General features: G+C 41.4%; 1 protein-coding gene across 8 annotated transcripts in view; it reads left to right on the top strand.

Annotated features, from left to right (window-relative positions):
* The window catches only part of ESRRG (estrogen related receptor gamma), a 703,351-nt gene that overhangs the window by 499,341 nt on the left and 179,117 nt on the right, over positions 1-24,893 (top strand). For all 8 annotated transcript variants that reach the window (XM_019976789.2, XM_070767941.1, XM_070767940.1 and 5 more), the window contains one exon: positions 6,755-7,170. In XM_019976789.2, the coding sequence (XP_019832348.2) occupies positions 6,768-7,170 (403 nt within the window). In that variant the 5' untranslated portion in view covers positions 6,755-6,767. The remainder of the gene's footprint in view (positions 1-6,754; positions 7,171-24,893) is intronic.

Here is a 24,893-nt window from a genome sequence, read left to right as displayed (position 1 = left end):
ACCTAAAATGATACCTGTGTGTGTGTGCGTGCGTACATGCGCATGTTTTAATCTTTCTGAGCGTGTGAATCATGATGTACGGTTCTTTCTTTACAATTAATGATCTCCTTCTGTTGGGTTAACCAGGCAGACCTGGAGATATTTCTTATTAAAAGAAAAAATCCTCTGTCTTCTTTCCCCAACTAAGCCAGTGTACCTTAATGCAATGATGATATGTTAGACCCAGCAGTTGTCAAAGCAGCGTATTACTGTGATGCCATAATGACACCCTGTCTCTGTAAAGTAGTCATGTTTTCTCAAATCACACGTTGCACCGTTGATTTCTGACATGACACTTCATTCCGTTGCTTTCTCTTTCTTCAGCATCATCATTCTCTGACAATAGCAGCTGGTGCCCATTTTGTTACTAAGTGATTCACATTTTGCCACTTTAGGAGAGTGCAATTAATTGAAGCAGGGAGGGAAAAAAAAAAGCTCATTGTAAAGTGGAGTGCTTGAAGTTCTAACTCAGACTCTGCCAGGGAGCTGCTGGGGTTATAGGCTTTGAAGCCTGGGCTTCTGGGGTCTGCAGCCTTAGTCTTGGAGGTTTTCTTCTGAAAGCATAAAAGCAAAACCCCAAACCTATAGGCTCATAAAAGCTTCTTATTTTTTGAAAGAAAAGTATTGAAATATTCAATCGGGTGATTTCAGCTGGTAGAAAATTGACCAGTTCTTAGAGATTTGTTCCCATTTTGAATAGGTAAGTGATGAGTGATTGGACTTGAGCACCTTGCTTTTCAACCCTGACTCAGAGAATTAAGGATTTTTTTTGGCCACCCCACACAGCAGGTAGGTATTTGGTCCCTGATCAGAGTCGAACCCATGCCCCCTGCGTTGGAAGTGGATTCTTTAACCACTGAACTAGCAGGAAAGTCACAGGTTCTGTCTTCTCTCTCTCTTCTTATTTGTAAACTTGCAGGTTTGCTGGCTTCATTGTTAATACATAAAAATTTGGGATATATATTGATAAAATGTTTGGAATCCATAATGATGATGGGTATTTTGGGGCCCTTAAGGATGACAAGGAAGCAAATAAAATAGTTGTTATCTATTTAGCTATTAAGGTGTCTGTCACTGAAATAGGTATGATAAAAGTTAAAAAAAAATCTTGCCTTCGTTTTACAATCAGGAAAGTCAAAGAAGACCTGTACACGTGTATTGCATTGATGCACCATATTTGAGGAGGGAAATAAAATAGCAAAGAACTCGAGTTTGGTATAAAATTCAAAATATGAAAGGCAGCTACTTGTTAAGAACTTCTATTTTGGTGAAAGGGTTAATAATATATAATTATATATAAGCCTAGGGAACATTGGCTTAAGTCCCTTCTGGGAAATCCAGACTGTGCTGGATGCTTATACATTGCCCACAAAGTCACAGCAGTCACTCACTATCACACATTTACCTGCATCTAGGTAGCATCTCTCAAATCAAGCTTGATAATTATAAGATAAGTGAAGTGAAAGTGAAGTCGCTCAGTCGTGCCCGACTCTTTGTGACCCCATGGATAGTGGCCTGCACCAAGCTCCTCCATCCATGGGATTTTCAAGGCAAAAGTACTGGAGTGGGTTGCCATTTCCTTCTCCAGGGAATCTTCCCAACCCAGGGATCGAACCCAGGTCTCTCACATTGTAGACAGACGCTTTACTGTCTGAGCCACCAGGGAAGAGTAATTATAATATATATGGGATATTAATTACAGATTATCTGGTTTTCCCATACAACAGCAACTTTAACTGATCCTTATTTTTTTTTTTTTTACTCACTTTCTCCTTTTACATGCACACCTATACGCACCACTAATTAACTTTCTAAAATTACATGTTTATATAGTCCAGCAACCAGGAAGCTTTATTTGCTTGATGACTAGTATCTAACACCAAAGATAAATTTTACTCTTGCTGCCCCTTAGGCAAGGCTGGGCACGAAGTTCCTATGTTATTTACAAAACAGAAAACAGATTCACTGACGTAGAGAACTTACAGTTGCCAGGGGGGAAGGATGGTGGGGAGAGATAGTTAGTTTGGGACAGACAGGTACACTCATATAAAATGGATAACCAGCAAGGACCTATTACATAATACAGAGAACTGTGCTCAGTGTTGTGTGGCAGTCTGGATGGGAGGGACAGTTGGAAGAGAATAGATACATACATATGTATGTATGGCTGAGACCCTTTGCTGTCCATCCGAAACTATCACAACACTGTTAATTGGCGATACTCCAATATAAAATAAAAAGTTAAGTTCCTATGTAGAAGCATGATTATCAGACTTTATATATAAATATATATATATATATTATATAGTAGAACATATATAGAATATAAGGGCTTTCCTGGTGGCTCAGTGGTAAAGAATCTATCTCCCTGCCAATGCAGGAGACTTGATTTCAATCTCTGTTCTGGGAAGATCCCCTGGAGAAGGAAATGGCAACCTATTCCAGTATTCTTGCCTGGGAAATCCCATGGACAGAGGAGCCTGGTGGGCTATAGCCCATGGGGTCGCAGGAAAGTCAGACACGACTTAACAGCTAACTAACAACAATATCGAATATATGGTAGAACATATCTAGGATTTGCATAGAATACTGAAGACTGTATCTCAGACTGTGTTGAAAATGCTTTCTAAAGCGCTACAATGTCCCTGGCTTCTAGAAGGCTGTTACAGCCTCAAATTTTGTTTCTTATACAGAAACTAAATGTTATTCTTGACATGGTTATTTCTCTCTCCAGTTTATTCTCAGAGTGTACACTCAGAAAAGATTTTGAGAAAGTTACTTCTCTTTTTCCCTCGTGCCTCCCATCACTTCCCTTGAAATAATAAAAGCAACTCTACGTAGGCTTTAAAATAAATATTTCCCACATTTTCCAACACATGTTATTTCTATTCATAATTCTTAACTAAATTTAGATTTTTATTAATCCAATGTGACCTAAAATTTCTGCGTTAACAGCACAATGTGGAATCGGGCTTATTCTCTTTGGCTCCAGATAAAGCCATCATCTTGAAAATGGTTCTTTCTGACAAAAAGGTGTTCTTTTGAAATAAAGTCTTATTCACTACATTCCTCTTAGAGTTAATGTGAATTTTAGTGCCTCTAATTTTAGATTGAAGTGAAGTCTAGAATAAAACCCACCAGCTGACAATTGAATTTATAGATAGTTGTGAATATTTCAGGCTTGAATAATAGAGCTGTAGAATTTCAGAGACAGAGAGGGAGAGAATTAAGAGCCACTGTAGTTTTAGGGTATAATGTAATGGTGTCTAGGAAATGTTCAGTGTAATGAGCTAAGTAGTAATTAGGAGACAACTGTGTTCTTTCAGCTTCGGTTTTGGTGTCACTCCAAACTCTGGGGAGGGTGACTCAACAGGGCAGCCCTGTCGCCAGGGTGGTGGTGGCTCCTTCAGCCACCTTTGAACTCATGGGTAAGCGTGAATGTCGGAGATGCTCTGTGTGTGCCATCTCTACCTTTGCTTGCTTGGCTATTTTTTAAAAAGTCAGCAAACACCTTGAAAGACTCTGTGTTGGCTTGAAGACATTTCTGCACTGGACTTTGGAGTCAGCCCTGAGTTCAAATCTTTGATTTTTCCACTTTCAAAATGTGTGACTTTCAGGAAATTGTATCATGTCTGACGGAGAAGGCAGTGGCACCCCACTCCAGTACTCTTGCCTGGAAAATCCCATGGATGGAGGAGCATGGTAGGCTGCAGTCCATGGGGTCGCTGAGAGTCGTACACGACTGAGCGACTTCACTTTCACTTTCGTGCTTTGGAGAAGGAAATGGCATCCCACTCCAGTGTTCTTGCCTGGAGAATCCCAGGGACGGGGGAGCCTGGTGGGCTGCCGTCTATGGGGTCACACAGAGTCGGACATGACTGAAGTGACTTAGCATAGCATAGCATCATGTCTGAGGGTCTGTGTCCTAAAGAGTCATACCTCCCTCACAAGACCGTCTTGGTGATTAAATGAGGAAATATTTGTAAGGTACTCAGGTCAGTGTCTGGTGCCTAGTAAGCACTTGATAAATGGCAGCTCTATTATTATTTCCACTGGGCAGAAAGTGTTCATGAAGGAAGCGGTTCACGTCTGAGAAGAAACCTGTAAAACCTACAGCACAAATCCAGCTTGTTCACTTTCATTTACAGCTGCGGAGGCCAGACTTGTGTAGGAAGAGAGATTGCACCTGTCCCAAGACTTCCCTGACTGCATGAACTTTGTGAATTTTCTTGCTTCCATCCAGATAATTGCAAAGTTAGGGACTGAGATTTTTCCAGGAAACGGCTGGCCGGAGATACCCAATTTTTCAAAGACCTTATTAACAACATGCATTTGACCCATAAACATTTGGTGACTTTGCAAATAACACTTCCATGAATAGGAGGCTGATTCCTGCCCTTGTTCCTCAATGAAGAGTTTTGCTCTTCATTTAGAAGTCCATGAGAAAAAAGCTCAAAGGAAAGGAAATTGGTATAAAATTGAACAATCAAAAAAAGAGTTAGAGAAGAGGACCTGGAGAAAGCGTAAACTGTTATGATTAAGCAGTTCAAAGCAACTGTCCTCAGGAAAAAAGAAAAAAAAAAGATTAAAAAATGGTGCCTCACGGGCAGATGGCGAAAGAGTTAATTGTCATCACTGTGAGAAATTCAGTGCCGGAGAGAGGAAAGGGGAGCAACCGTGTTTTAGTACCCTAATAACTTCTAACTCTAGTCTAAGATCATAATGTATGTGCGAGCAGTCCAGTAATTATAAGGTAATAAGTGAAGTGGTGGGGTAAGTGCTTTAAATTAAAAGGAATTCGCAGGGCTGCTGTAAGTCAGTGCCGACCCGCTTTCTTTCAAACGTTGACTTGAGGAAAAGTGCTTAGCCCAGGGTGCAAGCCGGGAGACAAGGAGAGCGATCTATTAATTACAACACTCATTAACAGTGACGGGGACGAGGCAGCCGAGGTGGGAGGGAGCAGAAGCCTGGTTCAGGCTGGCAAGGGGGATATTTTTCCTTTCGTTCCTTCTCCAGGAAAGGACAACATGAGTGGGTAGGCGAAAGCAAGAAGGTATTTTTGTGGATTTCTCCTTCCTGTTTGTTTTCTTCACATCCTAAGCTTGCTTTCCTTGAGAAAGCAGCACAGAACTTCCAGTGGGAAATCTACTAGGTAGGAGGCACATTCTGGCTCTAGAGGCACTTGAGATCCCCTTCTTGGAACCTTTCAGTGAACATTCCCTGATAGGAAAGAACCGTATTTTTCTTGGTTTGAAAGTAACAGAACAGCGGGGGGATTTGGGGAGGGGGGTGCCCAGAGGAGAGCATGAAATTTGTGCAGTGATAAAATATCATTAGATTTATAGGGAAAGAGGTAATTGCATCCTTTCGGTTATCCTGTGACATACTCCCCCAAATTCCAGTGAATGACCATTACCCTGTGGGATTCCCATAAATCAGCTTTCCACTGGGAAGCAATTATCTTAGTCTCTTTCTCAGCTGTCACCTCTTCTTCCTCTAGTGGGCTCTCAGAAGGTTCTTAGAGACTTTGCTAAAAGGGGTTTTGCACTGTGGCTAACCGGAAAGAAAATAGGACCAATTACGTCTTTTCATCTAATTACCTCTTCAGAAATTTAATCACTTATGGGTCCGACAAAGTAAGAGGGATGGACCGTTTCTTCTAAATAAGAGAGAGAGTTCGTCAGATTAGATGCTTCATCATATTTCCTTTTAGGAGGTATGATGTTAAAAGAGCAAAGGCAGGGGAGAAAGAGAGACCACCACAAGTCTTATTTTTTCAGGACAAAATCTGATACATCCTTACTTTCCTGAGTATAGAGTATCAGATTTATGGATTCACAGGTAGACTGAAAGCTCAAATGGCTTTTAGTGATTCTTGTTGTTGACGGTGGTAGATCACACACGCAAACACATACACTCGTAAACACATGTACATATTTATTAATCGATGCCGGTAATCATTTCCCTGTTTTGTGGGCTCGAGGAAGTAATCCTTAAATATTGGTGAGAATTTTATCCTTGAAATCTTTCTATACCGCTAAATGTCTAGGAAATAGAGCAATTTAAATAAAGAGGCAAAGTGAGTGAGGATATATTCCCTATGTGTCTTAGATCAATAAAAGACACGGTTATGCTTATGGAGCATGCTGACAAACAGTAATTACAGAGCTGAGGAATCATCTGTTTGGTCTTGACAATAAAAGTTGGGTTCTGCTCGTAATACAATGATTGCAACATCCGAAAATGGAAGAGAAAAGTAGAGTGAGGATAAATGTAATTTTAGAAATGATACAGACCTTACCAATTACTCTTCTTCCGTGGATAAATTTAGAATCTAGAGAGTTGATTTAGATATTGACTTCTCCAAGAGAAAGGTATTAAAATGAAAGGAAATGGATCCCTCAGAGCTTTTGTTTATGGTCTGTCTGGGCACTTTGATGTAACCCTGTCACGCCCTTATGCTGATTACCTTGTTGTAGAACAAGAGATATTGACTAGCGAATGATGTGTAGGCCCCAGCTCTTAGGCTGCACTCTCAAGGAGCCAAGTCTTTAACATATGAATTCTTGTCTTTTTTTTTTTTTTTCTTCCTTCAACCTTCCCTTCCATTTCCTCTTGTTTTTTCACCTCCTCTTTGTCTCTACCTGTTTTGGTCTTTGTGTTTGACACTCTATCCTTCTCTTTCTCCTTCTGTTTGTATCTCCCTCCACCTCAGGCTTCTCTGCAGAATGTCAAACAAAGATCGACACATTGATTCCAGCTGTTCGTCCTTCATCAAGACGGAACCCTCCAGCCCGGCCTCCCTGACGGACAGCGTCAACCACCACAGCCCAGGTGGCTCTTCGGACGCCAGCGGGAGCTACAGTTCAACCATGAATGGCCATCAGAACGGACTTGACTCGCCGCCTCTCTACCCTTCTGCTCCTATCCTAGGAGGTAGTGGGCCTGTCCGGAAACTGTATGACGACTGCTCCAGCACCATTGTTGAAGATCCCCAGACCAAGTGTGAATACATGCTCAACTCGATGCCCAAGAGACTGTGTTTAGTGTGTGGCGACATCGCGTCTGGGTACCACTATGGGGTGGCATCCTGTGAAGCCTGCAAGGCGTTCTTCAAGAGGACGATTCAAGGTGAGCGAGGGTCTGGATACCCACCTGGCGATACCCACTCTTCCCACTCATATGATGGTTGGTTAGTTGGTTTTCTGGGTTCTTGTCCTAGTTAATCTAGTTTTACCATCTGAATTCTATCTTGCTTACAAAATAGAAATAGATTAAAATTGATAGTGGAGGATTTGTAGAATAGACTCCGCCCCTCCATTTGCTCCCTATCAATTCCACCTTTACTGTCAAGCTCCAGGGGTGGAATGATAATAAGCTTTGGGTGGAGTTTAAAAGAACACAGCTATTATTAGAGCAGGGGGGTATCTAGATAGCAACTGAACTGATGTGTACAGGATGGTGGTGGTGGTAGTTCAGTTGCAGAGTTGTGTCCAGTGCTGGCAACCCCATCTATCCATGGGATTTCCCAGGCAGGAATACTGGAGTGAATTGCCGTTTCCTTCTCCAGAGATTCTTTCTGACCCAGGGATCGAACCCAGGTCATAGGCATTGCAGGTTGTCTCCTGCCTTGGAGGCGAATTCTTCACTGCTGAGCCACCAGGGAAGCCCTATCTATGCCCTGGATAAATTGTGTTTTTACCTCTTCTGTTCTTCTTAGAGCTAAAATAATAAATATTTCAGACCAGTGATTTTCAAACTAGAGTATGCATCACACTCACCTGGAGGTCTTCTGAAAATGCAGATCACCCACTCCCAGAGCTTCTGATTCATTAGCTCTGTCTTGAGTAGGAATGTGAGAATTTATATTTCTAACAGATTTGTAGATGATGTTGCTATTGTTGGTCCAGGGACTACACTTTGAGAATCACCTCTGGAGACAAATTTAATTTTCTATGGCCTGCCTTCTTTTCCTGTGCATAGACACACTTTCCCTACCTTTTTAATGAGTTTATATAAAAAACGTACCAAACTATACTGAATTGTAAAATATGCGTCCAACATGTATGACATATCAAAACTGTATAGGTCTCCAGATTTACAAATAGCAGTATTATTTCCCACACAAAAATGTAGAAACTATGGTTGAAATTTGTATGTGACCTTTAGGAATCCACAAAGACAAAACTCAACTCCTTTTCAAAGCTATAGATATATATCCTTACAGAAAACTACATTTCACCTTTCTATATGCTTTGTGATACACTTTCAAGAAAACAGAGGAAGGAAAGAATCTTTGTTTCTTGAGTGCCTCTAGCATACCAGTGATTCTGTTCTGCTCAGTGATTTACAAGATGTATCTTCTGGGGATTCCCTGGTGGTCCAATGGTTAAGGCCTCCGTGCTTTAACTGCTAAGGGCCCAGGTTAATCCCTGGTGGGGAAACCAAGAGCCCACAAGCCTTGTGCCAAACCCAAAATGTCATCTTCTTAATTAGTTATGGATACAAGTGTGTCTTCCCAGGTATCAGTGGTTCTCAACCTTGTGGGCTCACTGGACTTACCCGGAGATGTAAAAAAATGTTGATATCTGGGCTCATACCCCCAAATTCGGAATTAATTGGCTTTGGGTGCAGCCAGGGCAAGTGGGGGGTTTTGAAAGCTTCCTAGTTAATGCTTCAGGTAAAACTGAGGTTAAGAACCACTGCCCTGTACTGTGCTGTGTTCTGTAACAGTGCTTCTCAAAGTGTGAGCTCTGATTCAGGAGTATCAGCAGCATCATTGGGGAATTTGTTAGAAAGGCAGATTATTCCCATCCTGCATCCCAGATTACCTCCATCAGCATCCCTGGGGGTGGACCCAGCAATACGTGCTTTGCCAAGCCCTCCAGGTGATTCTGATGCTCAGAGTTTGGGAACCACAGCTCTGTTACCGTGTTGCTGCTGATTTAACGCTGGCAACTCTCCTTTGTCATCTACTGGTCCCTTGTTGGACATAACTGGAATCAGTTTAATAAATGTGTGACATGCTTCCTGGTTTTAAAGCACAAAAGAGATGATGTTTGTTAAACTCTAATCCTTCTAAATGTTCCAACAAAAGGTGATTCTGAAACCCTTTATGGGCACAGAGTTATCTTCTACCCTTTCTTTTAAGAGCATGTGTGAGGGCAAATCTCACCCAGATGCAATGAAGACTATAGGGAGGTTCCATCTCCCACTTGCTTTTGTGTTGTCCGTTACATGATTGTTTCCTTGATGTATGGCTGATGAACACACAGTTAAAGAGTTAAAGTGCAGTTGTTCAAGAAATTATAACATATAATAGAATGAATCTTTCAGTCTCATCTTTTCATAGGCTCTCATAGATTTAACTGAAGAACACAAGCCAAGTTAGTGTGAGTACGAATGAATTACCTAAATATTTTCCTAGCTGTATCTTCATATTTAATGGATCGTCATTGCCATATTTTATTAGCATTTTCTTACAAAAATCCTTCATCCACTGGATCTTTATTTCCTTTATTCTCATCTGTAAACTGAAGGCATTAAGACCTACCTCAAGGAATGCTTCTGGATAAAATGAAATACAGAATCAAATGTAAAGTAAGTAAAAAGAATGATGGCCTGTATGCAAAGCTTCCTCTCACTTTGGGGCATTTGAACATATTTCTTCAGCTTTCTTGCTGTCGTTGCTTAGTTGGTAAGTACTGTCTGACTCTTTTGCGACCCTGTGGACTATAGCTCGCCAGGCTCTTCTGTCTGTGGGATTTCCCAGGCAAGAAGACTGGTGTGGGTTGCTATTTCCCTCTCCAGGGGATTTTCCTGCCCCAGGGAGCGAACCTGCATCTCCTACATTGGCAGGCGAGTTCTTTACCACTGAGCCACCAGGGAGGCCCTTCAGCCTGCTTGTGTGCTGTGCTCAGACGCTCAGTCGTGTCTGACTCTTTGCAACGCTATGGACTGTAGCCTGACTGGCTCCTCTGTCCATGGGGTTCTCCTGGCAAGAATACTGGAGTTGGGTGCCATTTCCTCCTGTGGGAGATCTTCCTGACCCACTCCTCTTTTATGTCTCCTGTATTGGCAGGTGGATTCTTCACCGCTAGTGCCATCCAGCCTACTTACTAGATTGCAAAACTTGAGAAGGAAGACACTTCAAATTTGGGGGTTCTTAGAAGCATTGCCCCACAATATTAGAATACAGATGCTACAGAGCATCCCAAATTTAAACTGTTAGTAATTTGATTTTGTTAACTCCATTTACACAACTCGGGGTCTAACTGTTGACCCAAGGTCAACAGATATTGACTTAGAATCTACTGTGGGCCTGGCAGTGTATTGGTTTGAGTTTCAGCTTAGCCATGTTTTCTGAAAGCTTGGTTCCCAGAGGTTTGTGGATTGAGGTAAATTCCTCCTATAAATGTCTCCAACCTTGAGGGAATACCAGAGATTTTTGGTTGGGGGGCAGGATTAAACAACTTGGTCCTCAGTATGTATTTCCAGTATGTCGTCCTAAAGATAGGACCACTTTGTGCAAACATTTCCTGATAGTTGTTTCAAAAAAAAGAAAGAAATTCTATTGCTGAGCTGTTAATAGCCATGCAGTAGTTACTTACCAGAGATCCCTGGAATAGAGCAATTGGAATTCTGTTGCTGCTGCTCCCTTAGATGCTGAAATGCTACCAAAAGCTTCCCAGGGCGAAGCACAGGGTGGTTCTTGGCATTGATGTGTTAGTGCTCAGTTCTACTCCATATTGGAAAGAGCAACTTCCAAGGATTTTGAGCAGGAGGCAGACATGTCACTGTCCAGATTAGACTCTGGACTTGCCCACCTGGCTGTGCTTGTAGCTGGCAGCTGGGAGGCACTCCAGCTACCCAGCTACCCTGCTAGCTACATCAGCGGGCGTCATGCCGTGGTGCTTACTTAGCCCCAAAAAGGCAGTGAGGCAAATAAAGGGATTAGATTGTGAAAGTGTAATGTAATAATTAGGGTGGTAATTGTAAGGGAGATTGGAACAGCCCCTCCTTTCTGCGGCCAACGAGTGATAGCGATGCAACTGGGAAGATGTTGAAAGTGGCCCGGATCTGTTGCAACATCACAGATGCTCATTCTGATGTGGAAAGGACTGTAACATCCATTCTCATGTCTTCAGGCAGCACTAGAGCCAAACTATCCTTGACGGATAGTAGTCTCTGCCTTTCCCTCCCTTGAAGCTCTCCTGGAGAATCAGAAAAGATTACACAACTTTCCTTAAGAACAAGTCTTTCTGCAATCTCACAACCCATATGGGCAAGGCATTATGTAAGTGTGGCTTCCTGGTTCAGCACGCTCTCGTTGACTTGACTAAGGGACATATGTATTCAAAGCCATAGTCACGGGGAATATTGCCACTTTAGAATTTTTATTTCTTGTTATAATAATTTAAGATTGGCTATCCAATATGTAACACATTTTAAAAGTTGAGCAACATGCTTAAATTTAGAGCCAAAAGAACAAATATCTGGAGCACATGTTAAGAAAAGTAATGAGACTTGTTCTTGTCAAAGCTGAATGTGGTTATTCTGGTTGTGAGAGGCAATTAATCATAGATTTCAGTGAAAGTCAAACAGAAAGGCATATTTTCCACCAGAAAGGCATATTTTATTTATTGGCTGGTCAAATTATCATTGGAAAACTATTGAATTAGGTCAGCACTTAGGTAAAAGTCAACAGTTCTGGAAGGTTTTAGTTGGTTTTATCTTTTTTCTTTTCTGCTGAATAAAAAACTTTTTAGAGGCTTTTGACAGTTCTTTTATCACACAGCATTACAATGGCAGCAGTGATTTCATTGCCATTTTCTAAGCTTATTCATTTTTGTGTGGGATATCATTTTTCTGATTATTTTCTAATTCTACCTTTGGCCTCGATGCATAAATGAGTGAAAATTTTTGTGTATGTGTGGGATTTTGTATTTTTTTGGTATCATTAAGAGTTTTCCCTGGACTCTTGTTAAGGCCATAAGAGAAGGAAAATATCTTTATATCCCCAAAACTCAATATATATTTCATTATTTAATTTATAAAACACTAACCCCCAGAAGTTCTTATTTCTATATAAAAATATGTGTTATATTACATATGTTATATATTATGTTTACTAAATATATGATTAATATAACCATTTTCAACCATTTATTCTTATGCTAGAAATATGACATCCACCCTTTTAAAAAGAAACTTTATATTTAAAAAGTAGGGGATAATTTTTTTTAAAAGATACTCATTTTCAAATGGGTTTTGAATTCATGTAAAACCAGGTTCAAGTCTTAGCTGCTTATGTGCTGAGAGGCCACAACTTCTCCGTGCCTCCCTTTCACAGGTGAAAGTGAAGTCGCTCAGTCGTATCCGACTCTTTGCGACCCCATAGACTGTAGCCTACCAGGTTCCTCCGTCCATGGGATTTTCCAGGCAAGAGTACTGGAGTGGGTTTCCGTTTCCTTCTCCAGAGGATCTTCCCGATCCAGGGATCGAACCCCGGTCTCCCGCATTGTAGGCAGATGCTTTACAGTCTGAGCCACAGGAGGTAAGGGTTAAATGAGAGACTGTCAAAGTGCCTGACCCACAGTAAGTGCTCAGTAAATGATTGACTTTGGTTGATATGGACAGTGTGACTAGGATACCAAAGCACTGGGCGGGCAAATACTCTAGGCAAAGAGGGGTCTGTGACGGTAAACTAGAAGGACCTGCGGCCTTCTCAGCTCACAGCTCCCCACCCTTTCGTTCTGATAGAAGGTGAAGTCGCTCAGTCGTGTCCGACTCTTTGCGGCCCCATGGACTGTAACCTACCAAGCTCCTCTGTCCATGGGATTTTCCAGGCAATAGTACTGGAGTGGGTTGCCATTTCCTTCTCCAGGGGATCTTCCCAAACCAGGGATTGAACCCAGGTCTCCCACATTGTAGACAGACACTTTACCATCTGAGCCACGTTCTGATATTAAACCCTCAAAATTTTCCTGTAACCATTCCTCACAATAGCACTGTTTTAGACTAGGAGGCATTTCGGTGGGCTGATTGGGAAATTTGATTGGTTTTATATAGTTTTATGGTGATCAATTTTTTTTCCCCCTATGGATGGAAAACTAGGTAAATCAGAAAGGGAGCCTGAGTCTTGTAACTTAAAATATCCCAGTAAGCTTTAAATGTGAAATTTAGTAAATAAAAAGAACAGAATATCTTTGCTGCGTGAGATATAGGAGTGACCGTCGTGAGAACGAAGTCCACTGCAGATATCCGTGGGCTCTGAGATGGGAGTATAGTGGGCACCCATATACTGTGTAAATATTTAAATGTTTATAAATCAAGATAATAAACTGGTAAGGGGGTTCCTTTGTGGCTCAGTAAAGAATCCGCCTGCAGCGCAGGAGACCACCTGCATCCCTGAGTCAGGAAGATCCCCTGGAGAAGGAAATGGCAACCCACTCCAGTATTCTTGCCTGGAAATCCCATGGACAGAGGATCCTGGGGGGCTACAGTCCACAGGATCACAAGAGTCAGACATGGGACTGAAGCAACTCAGCCACCACCACCAAGTCAAATATGTTCTGTTCTCCGAGCAAATATGCCTTCATAATGGCCTGAGAGGCCAGCTTGGCATTTTTAATTCTTAGATTCAGGTGTTTTGTATCAGGAAGAAGCAGTAGAAGGAGAGCCCATTTCTCTCCCTTCACCCGTGCGCGCATCCTGTCTGGTATATCAGCATACCTCTGCCCCCAAGTCCAAGGCCCACCCACCTCTTCCTAACAGCTGCACCTTGATCATGCATGGGCTGTGTAATGTGCACACAAGGAGTGAGGTCCAGGCCAAGCCACCTTCCAGAGGAGGGACCCAGGGGAGAGATTCACGCAGGCCCTGGAATGGACCTGGTGGAGGTTTATCCCAGGAATTAGGGAGTCCCAATCCCATGGACAGAGGAGCCTGGTAGGCTGCGGCCCATGGGGTCTCGAAGAGTTGGACATGACTGAGCGACTTCGCTTTCACTTTTCACTTTCATGCATTGGAGAAGGAAATGGCAACCCACTCCAGTGTTCTTGCCTGGAGAATCCCAGGGACGGGGGAGTCTGGTGGGCTGCTGTCTATGGGGTCGCACAGAGTGGGACACAACTGAAGCGACTTAGCAGCAGCAGCAGCAGGTATACAAGTATACAAGGGGTGGATCTGGGAGGGGTTATCTTCTTTGGCTGTGGAAGGGCTCCCACCTGGATGCTTTCTAAAGCCTGGGGCCTTCAGGTGGGGGCCCTTCTAGTCTGAGTCTAAAGGTGACACTGATAAGAGCCTTAAATCCCACCTTAAACACAGGGCTTTAAAGAGGAGGAATTTGCCTGCAAGGCATCTGCTGAAGGTGTCTGGGCACAGCCTATGCAAATGCTATTCTTTTCCATCCTGAATTGCTGACTCCTTCCTGAAGCTGGCTGCCTAGTTCTAGAGGCTCTTTCCTGGAGGTAGCATTTTCTTTGCCTTCCTGTGCTATTTTAGTCTTAGAATAGAATATTTGCAGCACTGGAGGAAATAACTTACAAATTGAGTGTCTGTATATCATATGAACCTTCCCGTGGAAAATAATCAGGTACTATCTGTTTAACTCAAACAGCATTTAGAGAAAAGAATTTCCTCTGTTTGTAAATGGCAGCTTTAAAACTAGTATGTTTTAAAATTAAAATCCAAAATAATATAGAAATATCTAAACCATCCTGATGAACCTGTGATTATTAGTTTGTTTGCACTGTTAAATATGGAGGTAATATTTTCAGAAGAAATATTTTCTAAACCGCAATTTGCTCTAACTCAGAGCTTGTTCTTGTTATGTTTAATTGCCTTTTTCCACTTTTCCTTGCCTTTGATGCTAGTGTTGTCTGATTTTTTTTACATGCATGAATGTGGCCAGGTTATCAATGAGAAGAATGAGAGGTAATCTTTCTCCTGTTATTTTAATTGTTAGGTTCAGTGTTTTTAATAGGAAAACTCAGTATCAAAGACTTTCTCCATGGGTAGAGAATGTTACGTGAATAGATGTTTCAGGAAACAGCACAATTTATAGTTTACTCTGTCTCAGTTTTGACTTAGTGGGCCCACTTCTCAGGGTAAGTGAGTGGTGATTCTTTTTTCATGGATTGTTCTGACTTTTAGGAATTGGCCTAAATTGTCATCACTTCTGAGGTTGTTGAAGAGCTATGGGCAACAAAATTCTTCTATAAGGAACCAGATAATAAAACAAATAGTAAATATCTTAGGTCGTGTATACTTGCCCTGTCACTTACTCAGGTTTTGCTTTGTTTTACTTTTTAAGCTGTTTAAGAACATAAAAACCAATCTGGGCTTGAAGTGAAGTAAGTGAAGTGAAGTCACTCAGTCGTGTCCGACTCTTTGCGACCCCATGGACTGTAGCCTACCAGGCTCCATCCATGAGATTTTCCAGGCAAGAATACTGGAGTGGGTTGCCATCTCCTTCTCCAGAGGATCTTCCCGACCCAGGCATCGAACCTGGGTCTCCCGCATTGCAGGCAGACGCTGAGTCACACAAAAACAGACCTAGGGCTAGGTTTGAAAGCTGGCCATAGTGTAGGTAAACACCCTCATTTCATCTTCCTTGTGGGCGATATTGATTACCAAAATTTTCATTTCAGAGGACTTTTGCTTGCATGTTATTTATTTAAATTGAAATCAAGTTCTCTACCATGATCTTTTTAGTCTTTTATTTCAGTTTTCAGAATTTTTTTTCCCCAGGAATCAGAATTTTCTAGCCTCTTTTCACTGCTCCCGATGACATATACATGTATATATCAGCCAGCTAGTCAGAAAACAGAATCAATGCAAATGAAAATAAAGTAGCATTTAGAGTAACTGACAAAAAGTTGGATCTTGGTTGTATAAAATAAGAGTGTTTATTTTCAGAGAATAAATTGCATAGTTGGTCTTTGATCACGGAAAGGAAAACAGAAGAAAATGTAATGAGCCTCACTGTTTTTTTGTCCTTCAGATGTTAGGAGCTCACATTTGCAACACCAGCGTCTCTGGTGTCATTTACATGTTTATTAAGCACATTGCATTACATTACTGTATTTTGGAAGTCATTTAAAATCAACATATTATTTTAACCTCCTGAAAGGGTGTATTTTCCAGTTGGATGACGGTAGATAAGAACCCATCTCACGTAAGGAGTCGGTGGCATTCAAGGAGAAAAAGAGTTTGCAATGAAACTTTTTAATGCCATGGTAAAAAGTCCAACTGTAGTTCACCATCAAATTAGTGAGATTGGATAATTAGTCAATTTAGGCTGACAAAATTCACTTTCCTAAGCAGTATATCTGCAAAATAAATGACCCCTCTTTTACTGTCTATGTTATTTCACGGTGGTTGAGAAGAAGTTACAGCATGTATTTTATGACCCTCTGGTAAATTACATTATGTTTATTTTTATTTCTTAAAAAAGACACTTTGTAGTAGTAATATCACTAATCTTAAAAGTGTAACAGTTATGATAAATAAAAGTACAAACTTGTTAGTAACTTTTTTAACTTCTACTTTTGTACTTTAACTTCCTAATATATCTGTAATATTAATATATTCTTCATTGATTCTACTGTGATATGGCCTTCATGATATAATCAGAAAAATAAGAATGTTATTCTGGATTATCTTTACATGTGTATTTAAGAGGCTGTGCTCTCTCTCTCTCTCTCTCTCTCTTGAATTTTTGTAAACTTTATTTCCTTGAATAAAACCCTCTGTACTCAGAAAATAAAATCCATTTCCCCTGGTTCACCTGAGCTTATGTCCTCAGAAGTAATAATAGCAGCCAGGAAGGAGAGGAGCTCCTTGGTGCTGAATGTGGGTGGAGCTGGCGTGACCCCGGTACCCTCTGTGGTTCAGTGTCCTGATCCACCTGTGCCATCCATTTTTACCTGTCCCTGACTTAGTTACTTTCTTACGGGACCTCTCCCATAAGCACATGCATTCCCATTTCTTCCAGGGAATTTGTTGGTGAGTAATTCTCTTTCCCTGGGCTTCCTTGGTGGCTCAGTGGTAAAGAACTCATCTACCAATGCAGGAGACCTGGGTTTGATCCCTGGGTCAGGAAGATCCCCTGGAGAAGGAAATAGCAACCCGCTCCAGTACTCTAGGCTGAAAAATCCCATGGACAGAGGAGCCTGGCAGGCTGCAGTCCGTGGGTGGCAAAGACTTGGATACCAGCAACTAAACAACAAATAATCCTGCCCTGTCCCAGCCTGCCATGGTCAAAGGTACTACCTCTGCCAGCACTCCACACCAGTTTTCCCGGCAAGTCACTGGTGAGAAGAAAGTTTGTGCTGTTTACATGAAGTCCAAAGGACTTCATGGATCAGTTCCACTTAATTCTTTTAAAAATCTCACTTACTTTCCTGTTTGTTAACCAGATGGATTTTTGCATCTGTGGTGGGCCTCCTTAGGTAATGGGGTGTGGCTGATACTTTGCAGATCACTGGATTTGCACTCAAGTCCAGTATTATGACTGTTTTGAGGAGGAGGCTAGAGGCTATTCTTTGATGACAAGATAAACTCCTGAGCAAAGATATCAATACTTGTCTTAACATAGCTTTCATTCTTTCCTCCAGGTTTTCCCTTACTCAGAACCAAACCCTGACAAATAGGGCTGTTTCCTTCACAGAACAACTGGCCCTCATCTACAGAGCATCCTATTAAATGCTTGAGGACAAATAATAGGAATGGTATATTGTACTTTATACTTTTCAAAATGCACATTTTAATGTATATTAAAGTAATTACATGATAAGACCCTTTTCCCCATAAATGCAGAATTGGTTCTGACTAAATCCAGTTGTTGTTTAATCGCTAAGTCACGTCCAAGTCTCTTGCGACTCCATGGATTATAGTCCGCCAGGCTCCTCTGTCCATGGGATTTCCCAGGTAAGGAATACTGGAGTGGGTTGCCATTTCCTCCTCCAGGGGATCTTCCCAACCCAGGGCTTGAAACTGAATTGCTTGCATTAGCAGGCAGATTCTTTACCACTGAACTCCTGGGGAAGCCCTAAATCTAGTTAGTGTTAGCCTCTCAGCCGTGGCTGACCCTTTGCGAACCCACAGACTGTGGCCCCCCACCCCAAGCTTCTCTGCCCATGGGGTTTCCCAGGCAAGAATACTGGAGTGAGTAGCCATTCCCTTCTTCAGGGGAATCTTCCTGACCCAGGGATCAAACCTGGATCTTCCACGTTGCAAGCAGATTCTGTACCATCTGAGCTATCAAGGAAAATCCAGTTAGGGTACATTAAAATGTTCATCCTTAGGGTAGGAAAGGAAACAGCAACAAAAAAATGTGATGAGAGTTTTGTTGCCTGAAATTCCTATTGATGTGCCTCACTTTTTTGGTATTTAGTTGCAGCAGTCTGTGTCTCAATATGATTTGAATCTGATGATTTGTTACTTGTGAGAATTCAGGTTCTGGAAACAGTGAGGCAGGTTGTGAGGAATGACAGGGTCAGTGGCATGGGTCAGAATTTTTTTTCTTTACTGGTAAAGCCCAAGGCCATTGTTCATTTTTCTGATATATTACTTGATAAAGTTAGATAACATCTTAGAAGTGATAAAGTATACACAGGGCATTAATTAGCTTTCTCTTTGAAGTTGCTTGAAGTTATTAGGATTCAACAGTGTTGAAGCTTGGTCACTGGTATCCTCTTACACCATTTCAGAATTTTACATGAAATTAAAATTAGGTAATGGATGTTGGGAAAGTATTCTGATATATACCAAAAGTAAATATAAGTTTCTATTTAAATTAATGATGTTCCAATGTATTTTTAATTTATTTCTTTTTGTGGTAAAAAGCATAAAAGATGTACATAACATAGTATCAAACTTAAAGTTTTCCATCTTAACCATTTTTAAGGATACTACTTTAGTGAGAAGTGCATGCACATGGTTGTACAACAGATAGCCAGCATGATCTCATCTTGCAAAAATGAAACTCTATACCAATTAAGTAGCAACTCCCCGTTTTTCCCTCCCCCCAACCCCTGGTGATCACCATTCTACTTTCTGTTTCTGTGAGTTTAACTACTTCAGTACCCCCTATAGGCAGAATCATGTCATGTGTATCTTTTTGTGACTGCTCTGTTTCACTTAGCATACTATCCTCAGTTTATCCCTGCTGTAGTGTATATCAGGATTTCCTTTTAAATTTTATTTATTTATTTATTTTTAAAAATTATTTATTTGGCTCAGTCGGGTCTTATGCAGCGTGCAGGATATTCACGAGGCATGGGGGATGTTTCCTTGCACTTCCGTGTGGGCTTGTGACTCTGAGCACATGGGCTCAGCAGTTGTGGTGCAGGCTTAGTCTCCCCCCGACCCCCACCCCCACATGTGGGATCTTAGTTCCCTGACCAGGGACTGAACCTACATCCCCTCCATTGGAAGGCGGATTCTTAACCACTGGACTGCCAGGGAAGTCCCGCTGTTGTTTAGGAGCTGAATAATATTCTATTATATTTATATACCACATGTGCTTCTTCCATTCATTCATCAGTGGACCTTAGGTTATTTCTGCCTCTTGGTTATTGCCCATAATGATGTAATAAACATGGTTGTACAAATATCTCTTCGAGATCCTGCTTTCAGTTTTTTAGGTAAAATGCCCAGAGGCAGGGTAGCTCGATCATATGGTAGCTCTATTTATAATTTTTGGGGAGCCTCCATATTGTTTTCTGTAGATGCTGCACCATTTTCCCTCTCACCAACAGTGCACAAGTGTTCTAATTTCTCTGTATCCTCTACAACACTTGTTCTTTTCTTTTTTTTTTTCGTACCATCCTCATGAGTGTAAGGTGAATGTTTAAACATTTTGAGGTGTTTCAGATGCTTCCCAAAGTTAAAGTTCTTTTTTGAAGTTCCTCTTTTAGCTACCAAAGCCTATCCATAAATAATTACGTTGTGTGGACAATGTAAACATCTGGTTTCACCCTCTCCAATTGAATGCAATGCCTTTATACCAGTAATATATGAAATGTTTGTTAATTTTTCATAATAATAATATATTCAATTCTTAAAATTCGCCACACATTATTCTAAGTGTTTTACATTAATTATCCTGTTTCATCCTTTCATCATTCCATTAGAGTAGACACCACCATTATAACATTATAACATTATAACACTGTGTTATTCATAGATGTGGAACATCTATAAAGTTCACCACCAGGCACAGAGAAGGAATTATCCAAACACACTTGGATCCCAGTCTGAACTCAGAGCCTGAGCTGTTAACCCGCATATTAATCTGCCTTGTATATTTAAAAATCTTTTCAAGCATGGAATAATTCTAGACTGAATTTTTCTTAAGAGATTTTAGTTCATGGGTAAAATTTTCCATTAAGTTGTTAAAATACAATAAAAATGGGGAATTAAGAATATTTTCAGTTATGATTAGATGTTAAAGGTTTATAAAAAGAAGGCAGTCAGAAGTAAGTCTTAAAAATATCTAATTTTTTATCATTCATTTTCCCAAATCCCCTAAAGATGAAGTTTGAGAGTGCAAGTCTTCAGTACCACCCAATCGGTTTTCTGTGTCCGTTCCCTGGACTTTATCTGCTGACAGTCGTTTTGCCACTAGATTTTTAGTTGCTGGTCTTAGATGGATCCTAAAAATGTACACTTACCACTGATAACACTTCCCAGACTCTTTCTTTCTTCAGTTCAGGAGAAAAGAGGCTTATTTCTCCTCCTGTCTTGATGTAGGGATAGCTGTGCACTTACTAAACTTTGTGACCACAACAGAAGGCAGGTCAGAGTCCATTTTTTTTTCTTATGATGAGTGCTAGTTAGAAGAGATTTTTTTAAAAAGTGATTATATGAATGCATCTGTATGTTTATAGGAAACAGTTGTATTCTTTGGAATTAACTCTTGTTTTATTCTGGTTTGAAAAAATTTTAAAAAACAGTCATATATTTTTTTTTTTTTTTAAGAAGGGCATCCCTGAGTAATCCTACAAAGAACAGAGTTTAGTACAAGAAAATATGGATTAATTTAGAATTTAGAGCTTAAGTTCTGAATGCTTTAGAGTGAATCTGAAAGCATATCCCAAATCTATATTCTGACATTCATTTTTTTTCATTGCATGCTATTATCATAGTTTCCATTTGGGGAAGATCAGAGGCAAGCACAAGAATCTTCAAAGGAACAAATACAGACCAAGATTTGTCCTTGATTACACCTTTTCATTTTTTCTCTTGCTTCCAGAGCATCTTCACTGCTTCCTTGCATCTGGAATACTCTCTCTGTCTCCAGAGTCCTCAGACTCTGTTTTAGGTGGATAACAATATCAAATTTTGTAAATCTTTAAAGCAAAAGCCCTCCAACTCATCCTGCCACCTGTTCATCTCAGATATTATCAATTTACAGAGACTACTTTGAACTTAACTTGTAAGAAGCTACTTTACAGGGTCCTAAGCCCCACCCCCCCACCCACCAAAAAAATAAAGAAAATAATGGATAATAGATTGTAAAGTATTTCTTATCCTTGCAGCCTTCTGTCTATACATTTTGGACCCCAGGTCGGCAAACCAAGACCCTGGGGGCCAAATTCACTTTGTTAAAGGAAGTCTATGGGAACAGAGCCACGCCCATTCTTGCGTTGTCTGTGTCTGCCCTCCTGCTGCTACAGGACCCACGCTGGACTCTTTAAAGACCTGCAAAGCTGAGCTCTTTACTATCTGACCCTTTAAGAAAAAGCTTGCAGACCCCAGCTCTTTTCTAAAGGAGTGGGAATTGAGTGTTCCCGGAAAGAGGCATGGGACCATCCCTCCCCTGCGTCATCATCCAGCAGGAAGCCCCCCACTCTCCCCTGTCAGTTTTCCTCTGTACTCCTCCTCTTTGTGTGTGTGTTGGTCAGGCGTGTCTGACTGTTTGTGACCCCATGGATGATAACCCACTAGGCTCCTCTGTCCCTAGAATTCTGCAGGCAAGAATATTGGAGTGAGTTGCCATTTCCTTTTCCAGGAGATCTTCCTGACCCAGGGATCCAACCTGGGTCTCCTTCATCACAGGCAGATTCTTTACTGTCTGAGCTACCAGGGAAGAAATGACAAGCCCTTTGCTGCAGACCCTGTCCGAGGAGACAGTCTAACTGCCCAGGTTTTCATTCCGAAAGGAAAGTCTTCAGGCGCAAACACTGCACAGTCCCAGCTCTCCAGGTCCTCCTCTCGGCTTCTCTGTTTTACTGTGAATCCATCTGGCAGCCTTGTCTACACCCCCTGACCCCTAGGATGATAAGTCGTTACTTACTTTTGGACATTGCCTTATGCATCTCCTAATGTGCCAGTTGGTTTAACAGACCTACTATGCTCCTATCTTTTGGTTTCCTAGCACCATCCAGGAGGAATTCTCTGCCCAGCATCTCCTCAGTTCAGTTCAGCTGCTCAGTCATGTTCAACTCTGCGACCCCATGGACTGCAGCACAGCAGGCTTCCCTGTCCATCACCAACTCCCGGAGCTTGTTCAAACTCAGGTCCATTGAGTTGGTGATGCCATCCAACCATCTCATCCTCTGTGTCCCCTTCTCTTCCTGCCTTCAATCTTTCCCAGCATCAGGGACTTTTCTAATAAGCCAGTTCTTCGCATCAGGTAACCAAAGTATTGGAGCTTCTGCTTCAGCATCAGTCCTTCCAGTGAATGTTCAGGATTGATTTCCTTTAGGGTGAACTGGTTTGATTTCCTTGCAGTCCAAGGGACTCTCAAGAGTTTTATCCAACACCACAGTTCAAAAGCATCAGTTCTTAGTGCTCAGCTTTTTTTATAATCCAACTCTCACATCCATACATCCATACATGACTACTGGAAAAACCATAGCCTTGACTAGACGGACCTTTGTTGGCAAAGGAATGTCTCTGCTTTTTAATATGCTGTCTAGGTTGGTCATCGCTTTTCTTCCCGGGAGCAAGCATCTTTTAATTTCATGGCTGCAGTCACCATCTGCGGTGATTTTGGAGCCCAAGAAAATAAAGTCTGTCAGTGTTTCCATTGTTTCCCCATCTATTTGCCATGAAGTGATGGGATCTCCTCATTTCTGTGCTAAGGACCAGCACCTGGGTTCTTCTCAAGTCCCCCTTAGCCCTTTTCCTGCATCTTAGTCCCTCTCCTGAGCATCATTACACTGTTGTTATGATGGTTGATAATCGAGGTTTACTCTGTGTCAGGCCTTCTGCTTGGTCCATTCAAAATATATGATCTCATTTGATTTTCACAGCAATCCCTTAAGGTCTCTGTCGCTAGGTCCCATGACCACTTCGTTTACAAAGACAGTAACTTCAGATTTAAAAGTTTTCCCCAACTCAGACAGGAAATGATAAAATTGGAATTTGAACCTGTTTGACTCTAATGTCTTAGCTTGGAATCACTACAGTTTAAATTTAGATCAGTTTCCATCACTTGTGTCAAGCAGGATGACCCCAAATCCATATCCGCTCTGGAGAACGTAGGTATATACTTGCTGAATATGTGAACTTGATCTGGGAGGAAGAATCTAGTTCCAGTGTCTCTTTTGAGTTCTGGGTACACTGATAGCATTTGAGAAAAAAGCCCTTAGGGACAGTATTAGGAAGTGATACGCTTGCTTTGGGAATTTGCCTGCAATGCAGGAGACCCAGGTTCAATTCCTGGGTGAGGAAGATCTCCTGGAGAAGGAAATGGCTACCCACTCCAGTAATTTTGCCTGGTAGGCTACAGTCCATGGGGTGGCGTAGAGTTGGATACTACTGAGTGACTAACACTCACATGCTTGCTTTTACTTGTTTAAGGTAGGAGGAAGATCTCGAGATTGGTATGAAGTCAAATTCCTGTTTGAGTCATTTGTTTTTGTCACATAGGATATGGTCCTAATGCCTCCACACTTGACATATGGACTTTCTGTACCATTATGTAACCACCACTGCAAAATGTACACATGAAAACTCTATCCAAATAGAGTGGATGCATTAGACTTAATTAGCATTTCTTCCATTCGCCAAGAGTATTTTGTTAGCAAACTGTTGTTTTGCTTTTTGTTTGTTTGTTTTTAGTTGTATGTTTTAAAGGAGACACAGGCAGACTCATATCAAGGTTGTTTAAAATTTGTAGGTGGGTGGAGCAAGATCACATGAAAGTTGGGGTTGGATACCGAATGCTGCCATTTTGGGGAATTATGCTTAACTCAGATCTAACACTTTTCTGGTGGCACTGGTCGTTTTTGAGCTCTTCTATGAAGGCTCTGTGACACGATCCCCATACCATAGGAGCGTAAAGACAGAGATGCAATAGGCACACGTCACATAGGGGATGTTCTCTGCACTGCAAAAGAACAGTTGCCCTTTGCAAGAAGATGTCATATCAAAGCTAAAAACATTAAATTTCTGCATACCTTTGATGAGAGATATTTGTATTCACCATCCTTTTCATCAGTCAGTCTTTTTGACTGTACACTGTTATTCCCCTTTAGATGCATTTCAGAGCACACCCTGCTGATTATGGAGGACAGTTTCTTTTCTATCATGAGCAATCCCCATGATTTGGGGATCTTGAAAATGCATGTTTGCAATCTGACACCTGTTGCTTTGGTGACATGGTTTGTTTGGTTTCCCTGGACTTAAACTGGTCACAAACCATAGTGGTACAGAGACGAGTTGAGGGATTTCTTTCTGAGGTGTTGAGAGATTCCATTCTCCAAAAGCAACCGTATCCTCTCCACAGCTGCCCACGTACCACAAGTCTGACAATAGCAAGACGATGCCAAGATCCACCCTATCCTCCTGCTCCCAGTAGGCATCAAAATTTCCTTTTCCACCAGCAACAATAGCAA

The sequence above is a fragment of the Bos indicus genome, chromosome 16 (assembly GCF_029378745.1).
Source record: "Bos indicus isolate NIAB-ARS_2022 breed Sahiwal x Tharparkar chromosome 16, NIAB-ARS_B.indTharparkar_mat_pri_1.0, whole genome shotgun sequence".
Lineage (NCBI taxonomy): Eukaryota > Metazoa > Chordata > Mammalia > Artiodactyla > Bovidae > Bos > Bos indicus.
This window is presented reverse-complemented; position numbering and strand designations above follow the sequence as displayed.